This window comes from Phoca vitulina, unplaced genomic scaffold (genome assembly GCF_004348235.1).
Source record: "Phoca vitulina isolate PV1807 unplaced genomic scaffold, GSC_HSeal_1.0 scaffold14, whole genome shotgun sequence".
Lineage (NCBI taxonomy): Eukaryota > Metazoa > Chordata > Mammalia > Carnivora > Phocidae > Phoca > Phoca vitulina.
In genome coordinates, this window is record NW_022589717.1 from 17,000,156 (window position 1) to 17,013,712 (window position 13,557).

Genomic DNA, 13,557 nt, shown 5'->3' on the forward strand with positions numbered 1-13,557 from the left:
AACTTAATGCAAACAAAGTAAATTCATGTCTTCTCACATCTTAAAGCAAAGGTATCTTTGTTTACATGCGAGAATAATAGTTCTATAATAATACCCCGGCCCTATGAGCCAGTTCTTTATATTAGGACATAATAATGAAACAATGATCTAGAAAGAGCCAGAGAGACCTACGCACTGGCACTGACACGAAATCCATTTGGAAGTTTTTTCTCTTGTAAAAGATATCTAAGATAGAGAATGGGACTGAGGGGTGACATGACTCAAAAAAGTGGGGTTCTGTTTGCTAGGAAAAGAAAAAACAAAGCCGTTCTATTGCAAGATACAGATCAAAGGTTAAAAGGCAAATTATACTACATTTAGAGAATAAAAATGTAGTAATCCTCTATCCTCCGTACGGCACGTATGCAAGTGTGAACACACATTTTATGTTGGCCATAGGAAAAAACATCATGGAAAAACCACAGACTAAAAATGACTGAAAAGCCCCCTTTCCCTTTTTCAGTCTAATCATTTGGCATCTCTGGTGTGGTACAGATTTAGACTTGAACCACCCAAGAACATCACGCTGTGTCAAGTGTTCGACAATACCTCTCAGTAGGACGTTGCTGCAAGGCTAGCTAATTTTAAATCTGGTATGAGTAATACAGTCAAACCTAGTTAGTATGCGAGAAAGTCGTTGCTAACGTGGAGTGAGAGGATGTGATGTCACAGCATGAGCAGTCCCTGGTTGTCCCGTTGTCGGAAAACGTAGTGCATAGATCCAAGTTTCTATTCCAGGTCTCGGAAGCCCAGGGCTGAGCCTTTCACTTCTGCTGGGTGGCCTGGAAGGCCTTCAGCTCCACCTGGTACCACTCCGGGGCTTCAGGCCCACTCTTCCCTGGGGGGCTGTGGTCGTAGCCGTAGGCCACGGTGAGCTCCTCATCAGCCTCCACCGCTCGGAGTGTGCGGATGCATTTGATGGGCCCGAAACGGGGGTGGACAAACCTAGACATCAAGATGCGCACAGTCATTCCTGGGTCAGATCGGGAAGCAAAGCCTGGGGCGGGGGGGGTGTGTGGGGGGTGGGGGGGATAGGAATCACCCAGGAGCTCTTCCCTGGGCACCACTGGTAGGCCCTCACGTGTAGCCCACAGATTGGCCGGCATCAGCTTCACCTGGGTGCTGCTAGACACCGAGAATCTCAGCCCCACCCAGACCTGCTGACTTGGTGTCTGCATTTTAACAACACCTCCAGGTGATGCATATGCACGTTCAAGTTTAAAAAGCACTGCTGTAGCTTCCTCTTTGAGCATATTTGGCACTCTGTATTTATAAACCAACAACATGGGCAACAACAAAAATCTATCCTTAATGAGAAACTGGATCCAGCGCAGCCGGTCGGCATTTCAGCCCACCTGGCCTGTGGCATCAGATTACCTGGCTGTACCTTGTGCGCGAGGCTTTACCAGGACACTTTGGGAGGTGTAAGGAAGAGCCCCATGGATTTTCAAAAGCGAAAAACTGTATTCCACCCTCTACAGACAGAGGAAGTATTATTTTCTAGCATAAAAGTAGATGAAGACTTCTTTCCAGGAGCGAAGCCTAGACCTCTCTGCCAACCTGCTTTTTAAATATTTCCCTGTGAAGCATCTTGTGAAGGGAGCAGCCTCGAGCCTTTCGGAACCCGAGGCAGGGCTAACGCTCTGACTGTGTTCCTCTGCCAAAGGCTCCCAACCCGGTTCACCCCTATGACCCCTGCAGGAGAACAGGAGATAAATAAGGAATAGATTTAGCTCACCTAACAGCTTCTGAAACCCAGAACGGAAATATGTAAGGCATGGCCAGAAAGAAATTCGCTTTATCTCTATATGCATCCGGTCAAATCAGTCTCATTCATTTATCGTCACACTGTGAGCAAAGGACTTGGCGACACCACAGGAGAGGCTTCCAGGCCCTAAGTTAGACGGGCACAGGGGGCATGATAGCAAAGACCTGGCTGGTTCCCTCTACTGGTGGTGGGGAAAGGAGTGTGTCTGTGGTTTAGGGACATCTTTTATGTGAAGGACAAAGGAACAAGCGCACCCTCACTCCAAGGGGCCTCTATGTCCACCCCACTTGGGTGTCATCTTTTCTGGAAAGCACGCTTGACTTGGGGTCAGAGACTTTAGCCTGAGTCCCGGTTCCACACATTATTACTGCCCCTTCTCAGAAAGCTCACTTCCATATCTCTGAATCTCACTTTCCTCACCCTCACCTCATGGTAATACTAGCAATCCTAATCATTTAAGAGTTGTCACTGTGACAAAATAGGGTCCCATATAGGAAGCACCTCACACAGGGCCTGGCACAAAGTGAGGACTCAGCTTCTACTAGTGACTACGTGCGCACATCTGTGAGTGAGTGTGCGTGCGCACAGAATTCTCATATTGTGCTCCATCACAGACATCCCTGACCAGGGATTCGGGAAGTCCTTATTAAAATCACAACTCTTGGGGCACCTTGGTGGCTCAGTCGGTTGGGCATCCGGCTCTCAGTTTCGACTCAGGTCATGATCTCAGGGTCCTGGGATCGAGCCCCACGTGGGGCTCCCCACACAGCGGAGAGTCTGCTTGTCTCTCTCTCTCTCTTCCCCAGCTTGTGCTCTCTCTCTCTTCAATAAATAAATCAATCTTTAAAAAAAAAATAAAATCACAGCTCTTTGTCTCTAAATTAAAATACTGCATTAAAAAAATAATACCCCTGAAACGGAGCTCTAGCTAATCTTACTGCACACTGACAAAATTCCATGAGAAACCTAAGACTTGTGGTATAATCCTCTTTTATTTTCATTTTCCTGCTTATTATTTTCAAAGAGTAGAAAAAGGACAGACTGAAAAGAAGGCACTCCATTTCAGGTGCTGATTCTCCCAGGCAGCATGGGGCATGACGCTTAAGGACACTCAGCCACTGCGGCTAAGAGCTCCGCGTTTCCAGTCTGTGATGGGGGGGCGGGGTAGGTAACAGAGGTTGCCCCATGGAGGTCCTGGGAGGCCTGAGTGAGAGAATTCATGAGAAGGCGTTAGCATGGCACTGGCCCAAAGTGCTCAATCAATGCCAGTAGCACGATTAGTGGCCAAAGCAAAGCTCTCTGCACCCAGTGGTTTGGGCCCTTGGCGACATGTCACCTCTATTGACAACGAGGGCAGTGGTTCGTGTCCGCTTGTCCGTTTGGATTTTGTACCGGACGGCAGCTTATACAGGGATATTGCTTTGCTGATGTTAAAGTGTGCATAATGATACCAATAATTTTAGAAGCAAATGAATGCCATGGATCGGTATCTGAATTTTGTATTTTATTATTTTTCAGGTAGTCTTCCCTTTACCCCAAATAACTAATTGTTCACATTGGGCTGGAAGGAAATAACCCTGACGAGTCTGGGGACTTGATTTTGCACAAATGGATCTCTCCCTTGTCTCCTGTGCGCTCTTCTTTTTGGTGAGAAAAACCATGTCCTTGCAGTGAAATCACAGAACTCGTTCGTTTTAAAAGAGTAGTTGTTAAAAGAGAAATTGAAGTAGCATTTGTTACTGTTACCACTGCTTTAAAAGATTGTTGGGAAGCCGTGTGCAGCCTGGAACGATGCTTTGGCCTAATTCACATTGGCCGCGAAAGCCATGGAGTTAATAACAGTGTCGGTTTCATTTCACATGACACATGTCCTTTGCCATTTCTACCTGCCCTTTAAACAGAAGTCGGAGCTGTAGTACTTGGTACTGGCTGCCAAGGAGAGCAAGTCCCTGCCAGAGCAATTTCCAAGCCATCTCAGGGATGTGAGGAGGGACATTCATATCCTGGCAATTTTCCTACAGATTAAATGCACATGATTGGATCCTGCTTCTGTTAACAAGCAATAGACAGGGGGGACTGAGAGCTATAACTGAGCAGAAAAGGTGGCATGTGGCCACCTGCCTCCCAGGGGGAACAGGCATTTTCTGGCTGAGCTAAGGAGATCAATGATGATGATCCAAGGAATGCCAACTGTACTCTTCAAGGAATAGTCAGAGACGCTTGACTTTGGGAGGAGAACATTCAGGGGGCATATGAAAGCTTCTAAAATATTTGTAGGGCTACTATGTCGAAGAGAGACTGGCATAGTGCATAGGGGAATAATTAGGGCAAAGGGCTGGATGTTACAGGGAAGCCCATTTGGGCTTCATACAAAGAACATTTTAATCATCTGAGCCTGAAAGTTAATTTCACAACAATATCTATGTCAGTTTGTCCAGATAGCTGCCTTCGTGGTTAACAGGAAGCTCCCCATCAATGGAGGTTTACAAGAAGAGGTTCAGTGAGCCGTTGGAAGGGGAGGGCTCAAACTCCGAGAGGTAGGACTATTTGACTTTTTATTTTTTATTTTTTTTTAGAGTGTTTTTTTTTTTTAAGATTTTATTTATTTATTTGACAGAGAGAGACACAGCGAGAGAGGCAACACAAGCACGGGGAGTGGGAGAGGGAGAAGCAGGCTTCCCACGGAGCAGGGAACCCAATGCAGGGCTCAATTCCAGGACCCTGGGATCATGACCTGAGCCGAAGGCAGACGCTTAACGACTGAGCCACCCAAGCACCCAGGACTATTTGACTTTTTAAAATGACAGCTTTGTTGAGATGCAATTCGTATACCCTAAAAATTCACCCATTTGAAGCATACAATTCAGTGGGTTTCAGGCAGGCAACCATCACCACTATCTAATTTTAGTATAGTGTGCTACCCTCAAAAGAAACCCCATACTCATTAGCCATCAACCCCATTTCCCCGGGCCCTGGGCAACCACTGATCTGTACTCTGTCTCTATGAATTTTGCTGTAATGGACAAGTCCTATCAATAATAGAATCATACACTATCGGGTCTTATGAGACTGGCTTCTTGCACTTAGCATAATATTTTCAAGGCTCATCCACGCTGTAGCATGTGTCAGTATTTCTTTCTTCTTTATTGTCAAATAATGGGGACTCTGATTTAATTCGTCTTTTCCAGCACCAAGACCTTGTGCTCTAGGCTTGGCATTTTATTTTCTTCCTTCCTTTCACAACATAAAAGAGTTCACGAGTTTTCACTGTGCAGAACAATTTTAATTTTTCTAATATTTCAAATAACACTATCCTTAATTTTCCAGAGTGAGACCACTGAAGGACAAAAAAGCATCGACGAAACAGCAACCAGGAAGTGTCTCATTTCCATAGCATTTCTACCCTTCTAAGCACTTTGCCCTGTCTGAGTTACCAAGGCCAGGGAAGGGGCTGTTTAGACTCCGAGTGTCAAGTCCTAACCGGGAGACGTCTGGGAGAGGAGCCTCAGGAACCCAGAGGGGGCGTCCTTCACCTGGGGCAGGATGACAGCTCTGACAGGCCCTCGTCAGTCGCAGGGCCCCGGCAGACGGGGTCCGGATCCACCCTGGAAGCTGGGTGTCATACTCACATATCGTAGATGCAGTTTGGAGTGAAGGAGTGATTTGCCTTGTGTCCCAAGGAGGCACAGTACTTGGACACGTGGTTGTAGGGCTCAGGCACATCAATGACCGTTTCTTCATCGAGGGAGAGGGTATTCCCATTAAGAGCCCAGTCCCTGCTGTCAACCTGCAGAAAACAAGAAAGCGAACGTTAGATAGGGCCTTTCTCCCCAAATCTCAGAGAACATCAGCAACATTAACTCATTTCTCCTTCCGTTTTGCTGTGTGAGTGCTAGATGCATGAAAAGAACCCAAGGCATCCCTCCGCACATCGATGGTGCGAAAGCCGTTTGTGGGCAGCATCAGGCAGCTCAACTTCTTACGTACTGACTTCTCCTCATCTTACATGAGAAAAAGGACTGAAAGTCCCCGACAAAGACACACAAAAATATAACCCGATGCCCCTAGGTGGTTTATTTCTTCACTGCAGGCTAAGACCTATTACCTCCAAAGCCCTCCAGCACCAAACTCAAATTTACACATCCAGTTGTTCTTTAAATAGCCCAAACAAAGCGGAGCTTTAGCCACTTCAGGCCTGCTTCCCCTGGGACACCTGACCCCACATCTGCTAGCAGATTCGTGAGAGAAAGCCCAGCACCACAAAGCCTCCAGACTGCCTCTGTCCTTCGGAGCTCTGTGGCCCAGAGACTCCTCTCTGTACTACACGTCACCTAGACACGTCAGCCCCCTCTCTGACCCTCTCTTTCTTGGGAGTTCCCTGCCCTCCTCCTGCTCCGGATGGTGGCCCCTGTGCCACAAGCCTCTGGACCGTCTCGGGCTGGCAGGACGTCCCCTCTCTTGCCCCCCTGTCCAAGCACTGCCCCGTGCCAGGGAAGCCTGTTGTGGGTTACTGCCTCCGGTGGTCGGATCTGCCGCTCTGACCAACCCCCAGATCCCTGGAAGCCCCGCTGTGAAGAAGATGAGGCAAAAGAAACACACAAGAACGTCAAATGGAACGGGAACTATGAGGAATGCAAAATCGTGCTTCAAGCGGAGTCCTTCACCTTTGTTACAAGTGGGGGATCAATGTGACCAGCAGATGGTGTCACCCATTCCCAGTGTGCTCTCTTACCTACAACAAGCACTCACTCTCTGCAGGGCACCAAGAGTCTTCACTTCTCCAGCCCACCGCCCCACTCCAACCCACACCCCAGCATCTGCTGAGGTCAGCAGAGCAGTTTTTTGAGCAAACAGGATTACATTAAAAACAATTTTTTAGGGGTGCCTGGGTGGCTCAGTCGGTTAAGCGTCTGCCTTCGGCTCAGGTCATGATCCCAGGGTCCTGGGATCGAGCCCCGCATCGGGCTCCCTGCTCAGCGGGGAGCCTGCTTCTCCCTCTGCCTCTGCCTGCAGCTCTCTCTGCTTGTGCTTTCTCTCTGACCAATAGATAAATTAAAAAAAACAAACAATTTTTAAAAAGATTTTGTTTATTATTTTAGAGAGAGAGAGAGAGCAGGGGGAGGAGCAGAGGGAGAGGGACAAGCAGACTTCCTGCTGAGCAGGGAGCCCCACCCACAACCCTGAGATCTTGACCTAAGCCAAAACCAAGAGTCGGAGGCTTAACCGACTGAGCCATCCAGGCGCCCCTAGGACCACATTTTTATACAGAACTGCTGACTCTCAGACGTATACTGCCTCTCCTGCCCCTAAATTATAATTATGCTGTTATTTGTTTCTGATATTCATTCAACAAATATTTACTGAGTGCCCATCATACGCCAGGCACTGTTCTAGGTGTAGGGGATACAGCAGTGATGAAAGTGAAAAAAATCTTCATGGATCTTAGTATTCCAGCCCTGTTATATGAACTGATATATGGTACTTGGGACCATCTACCTTACGTTGCCATTACTTGTATATTTTTCTTATCTCCCCAACAGAATCTAAAGATTTATTTATTACTTTAGAAAGAGAGCAGGAGGAGGGGCAAAGGGAGAGGGAGAGAGAGAATCTCCAGCAGACTCCCCCCTGAGCACAGAGCCTGATGCAGGGCTTGATCCCACGACCCCGACATCAGGACCTGAGCCAAAATCAAGAGTCCAACTGACTGCGCCACCCAGGCACCTCTCCCCAACAGAATCTAAATTTCATGAAGGCAAGGAGGGTGCCCCATTCATTTCCACAGCACAGCATATAGTGAGTTTTGCCGGGAGCCAGATTCTATTTGAAATCCTGCTTGAACTCTGCTAGTAACTGTATTTGTGACCTCGGACAAATGGCTCACCCGCTCTGGGTTTCAGTTTTGTTATCTGTAAAATGTTAGAATAGATAGATAGTGTATCAATATCCTGAGCCACCTTTCATATGCTGAATTTCCTGGACTGTCAGGATTGCGGACACAGAGGTCTGGCCATCACTAGGGGTACCGTGTGCCAGACCATGGCTCAGTGTGAGCGCCAAGCCGTCTTTGTCTGTACGACGGCTCTGAATGGGCAAACACTTGATTACTTCACGGCATTTCCCCCGTAGCATTCCATAGGAATAAGTGAAAAAGGGAAGTACATGAATGAGGGATATGAGCAACAAGCCCAAGTCCCACACCCTTAATGCAAGTGAGACCAGATGGAGACTACAAGCCAGGCTCAAGCAGCAGACTTTTTGCCCTTAAGTGGACATGTAAGGAAGTTAATTGTGACGCGAAGAAGCAAAAACAAAAACACCTCCGAATTCTGGAAAATATATCAAAGATTGTATTTTTTTTTAAAGATTTTATTTATTTATTTGACAGAGAGAGAGAGAGAGAGAGAGAGGGAGAACAGGAACACAAGCAGGGGGAGTGGGAGAGGGAGAAGCAGGCTTCCTTCCCGCCGAGCAGGAAGCCCGATGCAGGGCTCAATCCCAGGACCCTGGGAACATGACCTGAACCAAAGGCAGACACTTAACGACTGAGCCACCCAGGCGCCTGATCAAAGATTGTATTTTAAAGGCAAGAGGTGATTATTCTTTAACTTTTTATTTTCAGCTTTTTGGGCAATAGAACCCTTCCTGGCTGGATGTAGGCTACTGTATGACTTTTGCACAAACAGAAGTAGGGAGCCTTCCCATAAAGTAGCCTGTGCAAGATCATAAATTAATTATTGACCGAATCCAGTTGGGTCTCAATTTTTCAGAAACTGGGTGTAGTACGGTACAAAGCAATTGCTGTCTCCTGGACGGGCGCCATCCCACTTTCTATAAAGTAGCTGTGAAACTTAAAAGAGACCCCAGAGAGTTCCCCTGTCCCTCCCACCATGTGAGGCTGCAATGAGAGAAAAGAGCCATTTATGAACCAGGAAGTGGTTTCTGACCAGACACCAAATCTGCTGACACGCTGAAGTTGGGCGTCCAGCCTCCAGAACTGTGAGACATAAATTTCTGTTGTTTATGGGCCACCCAGTATACGGTATTTTTTTTTAAAAGACTATTTATTTGAGAGAGAGGGAGACTGAGAGAGAGAGAGAGAAAGCACAAGTGGGGGGAGCGGCAGGCAGAGGGAGAGGGAGAAGTAGACCCCCCCCCCAACACACAGCAGGGAGCCCGATGTGGGACTCAATCCCAGGACCCTGGGATCATGACCTGAGCCAAAGGCAGGCACTCAACTGACTGAGCCACCCAGGTGCCCCCCGTGTATGGTATTTTTGCTATAGAAATCTGAAGACTGCTATAAGACAATATCCCATCAATTTTACAAAAAAAGACTGTTTATTCCTTCATATTTCTAGTGAATACTAAAGTAAAGGGGCTAACAGGAAAATTAAGAGTGTTTGAAACCAAGCCCTGTAACCAATCAAGTTGATCCTCCACTTAGACCCCGCTCACCTCTTGGTGTGTAATCCGGACTCCATTATAAAAAGACATAACAGTATGAGGTCCCACTGCTACCTTTGAAAATAGTCCTTCTCCAGCACTGGAAATGAGAGATTCAGCAACATAAACCCTAAATAGAAAAAAGGGCCAAGTGATGGTTCTTTTAGTTGGATATGTCACTCTTTATATCAACCACCAAAATATCAGGATAGCTAATGAATCCGAAGCATCAGTTCATAGTAATCCAGTGAGGAAGGAAGGAAGGGAGGATGAGAAGTTAAACCACAGTATTTGGCAATGAAAACTGAAGAACTTGTACTCATGTATCTTTAGGAGTGGCGTTTAAAATCTGCTCTCTGATATGGGGATTATTATATAGAGTCGACCCTTGAACAACATGGGTGTGAACTGTCAGGTCCACTTACATGCAGATTTTTTACAGTACTGAAAATGTCCTTTCTCTTCCTTATGACTTTCTTTTCTTTCTTTTTTTTTTTTTTAAAGGTTTTATTTTTAAGTAATCTCTCCACCCAACATGGGGCTCCAACTCACAACCCCAAGATCAAGAGTTGCACCCTCTACTTGACTGAGCCGGACAGGCACCCCCCTTTATGATTTTCTTGATAACATTTTCTTTTGTCCAGCTGACTTTATTGTAAGAATACAGTGTATAACACATATCACATACAAAATATGTGTTAATCAACTGTTTGTTATTGGTGAGGTTTCCAGTCAACAGTAGGCTCTTAGTAGTTAAGTTTTTGGGGAATTAAAAGTTACATGTGGATTTTCAACTGCATGGGGTAGGGACAGAGGTCGATGCCCCAACCCGTGTGTTTTTCAAGGTTTCACTGTATTCATAAAGCAATGTTTGATATAAGATTTTTTTTTTAATTTATATTTTTAGTTAATGAGTATTTTCACTGTCTTCCTGGATAAGTAAAACATTTCCAAAGTAATTAAAGCTATACCCAAGTTTGTCAATGCCAAATAGGAGGGAAAGACTGTTTTAATTAAGCTCCAAGATGAATCTTTCACATGAAAGAGTGACAAACAATTAACAAAACATATCCAGTAAGCACTTCCCAACAAAAGAGTTCATAACGGGTCTAGTAACTATGGCCCCAGGCCCACATCTGGCAGCTGCGCCCTTTTGTAAATAAAATTTTGTGGAACACAGCCACACCTATTTATTTAGTATTGTCGGTTGCTGCTTTGGGGTGACAAAAGCAGAGCTGAGGGGTTGCAACAGAGACCCACAAAGCCTAAAATATGGACAACGTGGCTCTTTACAGAAAGAGTTTGCCAATCCCTGGATTTACAGGAAAACAGCACTCATGACTACTGAACTGGATTTAATAAGAGAAGACACGCCCCATCAACAACTATTTCAGTTCTCTGGGCACTGGGATTCAATGATTCTGGCGGAACTGGTCATCTTTAGTTTTTGTTACATGGATCTTAGGCTTATTTTGTAGACTAGGGGACTGAATTATTGCTTCCAACTCTTTCCTCCTTCCCTGTGGTAGAATTAAACGTCCTGCTACTTAGCCACGTGACCTTGCGGTGCCTCCTTCAGAGTGGGGAGACGAGATGTACCCCTGCCTCAATCCCTGTGGGCTTGGCCGTAGGATCTACTTTGCTACCTGAACATGGGCAGGAGGACTGCGTGCCAGGTCTCAGGTGATAAGAGGCATGGCGAGTTTCTGCCAGCTTCCCTGAATTTCCATTCATCTCCATAGGAAGAAGATGCCCCAGGTGGCTGTTCCTCCTTTAGCCTCAGTCTTGGAATTCAGACGTGAGCCCAGAAGAGCCCAACTTGCAATCTGGAGTCCAGCCTCGTCCAGCTGAGCCAAGGGGAGCCGAGTGGAGCCCAGTCAAAAGTGGCTGAACCTCAGCTAACTTACAGAACCACGAGTGTAAAATAAAATGTGTGCATTCATAAACCACTGCGAGTTTTGAGGGCATCCTTCTACAGCCTCGTCACAACGGCAGTAACAAAAAAGACCGATATATACGATTATCGCGCTACTGTGTTTCGGGGCTACCAAGACACTGAACCCTTCCCTTTGTAAATGGACCAGAGCTCTGCATCAAGAAAGAGGCCATTCATTCACTGTGACATTGTGGTGGGAGCCCTGTCACTTCAACCAGGGAAGAGGCCTATTTTCAGATGGGAACAGAACAGAAAGTGAGTGGAAGTTATGCTTTGCAAGCCACGCTTACAAAGAACAAGGCAAAGAGAAAACCAACCGCAGATGGCTCTCTTCCTCACCAACAGGCCAGTTGCTAGGGGAGAAAAGTCTCGGGCAGAGTACCAGGGAAAGCCACACCAACAACGGAGAGCTGGAGTTTAGAGAAGATGGACTGGAACGGGACTTGACACTTGGGGAGCGAGCTTACAGAATCAGAAGCTTGTCATTTGTACACTGGAAGCTTCTTATGCTTCTTATAGTCTTTCTTTCACTGCTGTTCTCCCTTCGTGAATCAAGAAATTGTCTCGTGTTCCAGACCTGCTCGGCGGGGCTGAGTAAAGGAGGCATTCTGGTTCCTGCCCAGGCTAGAGTTTTAAGGAGTACGAAATGCTCCCCTAAAGGCCAGCACGTGGCTGCAGCACCAGCTGCACCAGGGCCCCAAGAAAGGGGACGTTGGGGCAGGGCACAGTGGGCTCTCTATATGTAGAAGTTTCCTTCTGGGACTGACACGTGGTCGTTCTGTGCTTTATGGGTGGAGAAACTCTCTCACAGCGACAGATGCAAAAGAAGCATAAAAACACTCTTCCTCAGAATATATCAATATTTTCTTCTGCTCAGAGGGCTACAAAGGAGGATTAGTTCCCACCATGAGGGTTATTTAACTTCCCATAAACAATGCCGTTCAAACCACAAGGAAAAAATTTACCTCTCTGATTCATATGGATCTGGAAGAAGAACACTGGTAGAAATGCAAGATGATGTCGATTTATCAAAGTGGTACACCGAACCTGAAAAGCAAGAGAACATTCAATCTAGAGATTACCGAGTTAGGGGAGAGCTTTTAAAGCAGGAGTTAAATAATGAAAAATGTTATTCAAATTACACCGACTAGAATAAATTCTCCAATATAAATGAACAGTTTTTAGATTTGCTTTTGAGTTTTATTTTTAGGTCTTAATGAACAGCCATCAGATGTATCTCTTAAAATCCCATTTTTGCCTTTGAATTTTCTTTATTCAAATGGTTTACCAAAATGCTTGTGTAATTAAAATTTTTTAATCAAGATCCTGCTTTGTCATGAAATTTTGAGATCTCTCTGGTCAGATCGGGTTGGATGACGGTTTTAAAATTTTCTTGTGATTTTCTTCCTACTAGACACAGGGGCTGTAGACTCCAACCATCCAACCCCAGCAACTGTCCCCTTCGCTAAAAATAAACCTTTGCCTCACCAGAATTAAGAACAGAACTGCTTTTGATAAAGCAAAAACAAAGTCTTCTTATTTTTATCAAGGTGGTTCAGACGCCAATCAGTAATTTATTCAGAAACTAAGGTACACAACTGTTCTAGAATTAACATTGGTTCTCTGCAAAGGATTAGCCTCCGGGAATCCTCCCAAAGCGCAATGAAGACAACCAATGCTCTAATGCCTAATAAGCAAAGAAACACATTTTAGAACCGAAGGGCTTACTCCTGTAAAGTAAATTCTTTTAGGCACTAAGGCATCACAAATCATCCCGTTAAGCAATTCCTCAGCGGTTACCAGGTCCTCCTTCTGGTTTTTGCTTGTTTGGTACAATCACAAAACCCAAATCAGTGTCTCAAATTAAAAGTTAAAAAGCAATCCAGATTGGTCAGTGTCTAGCTAGGAAACAGACCATTTGCGTATTTCAAAGAGAGAATTTCACTTAGGGAACTGGTTATAGGGAGCACAGAGGAACTGAGAAGCCGAAGGGGTCAGTGAGGAGCCTAGAGACTGGCAGGAGCTGAAGCCACGTAACCCTAAGCCAGAGGGACAAAGGTGGAGGTGGTGTGCCCGGGGCTCTAGAGCTGGGGTATACCGGCCCAGGGAAGCTGGGATGTGGGGGGACCTTCCTGGTGGGAGATGGAGTCAGGAGACAGGCCCCTGCTGGAGATGCTGCTGGACACAGAGACAGAGCTTCTTCCTGATGCCTTTCCTCTCCGTGGCCCTGGCCAGTGCCTCCCTGTGGCCAAACCCAGACAGAAGCCAACGCACGAGGGCCTAGGCAATGTGGCCTTCGAGGAGCAGAAGCCCCCCTGCAATAAAAGCAGGGCAAGAGAAGGACGAGAAATGCATCTGAGAGCAAACT

General features: G+C 46.2%; 1 protein-coding gene across 3 annotated transcripts in view; it reads right to left on the minus strand.

The window, feature by feature from the left end:
* Positions 1-494: 494 nt before the first annotated feature.
* Positions 495-13,557, minus strand: part of SETD7 (SET domain containing 7, histone lysine methyltransferase) — a 42,154-nt gene continuing 29,091 nt past the window's right edge. For all 3 annotated transcript variants that reach the window (XM_032412876.1, XM_032412877.1, XM_032412875.1), the window contains 4 exons: positions 12,155-12,236; positions 9,266-9,383; positions 5,437-5,594; positions 495-984 (listed from right to left, as the gene is read on the minus strand). In XM_032412876.1, coding sequence (XP_032268767.1) covers positions 804-984; positions 5,437-5,594; positions 9,266-9,383; positions 12,155-12,236 — 539 coding nt within the window. In that variant the 3' untranslated portion in view covers positions 495-803. The remainder of the gene's footprint in view (positions 985-5,436; positions 5,595-9,265; positions 9,384-12,154; positions 12,237-13,557) is intronic.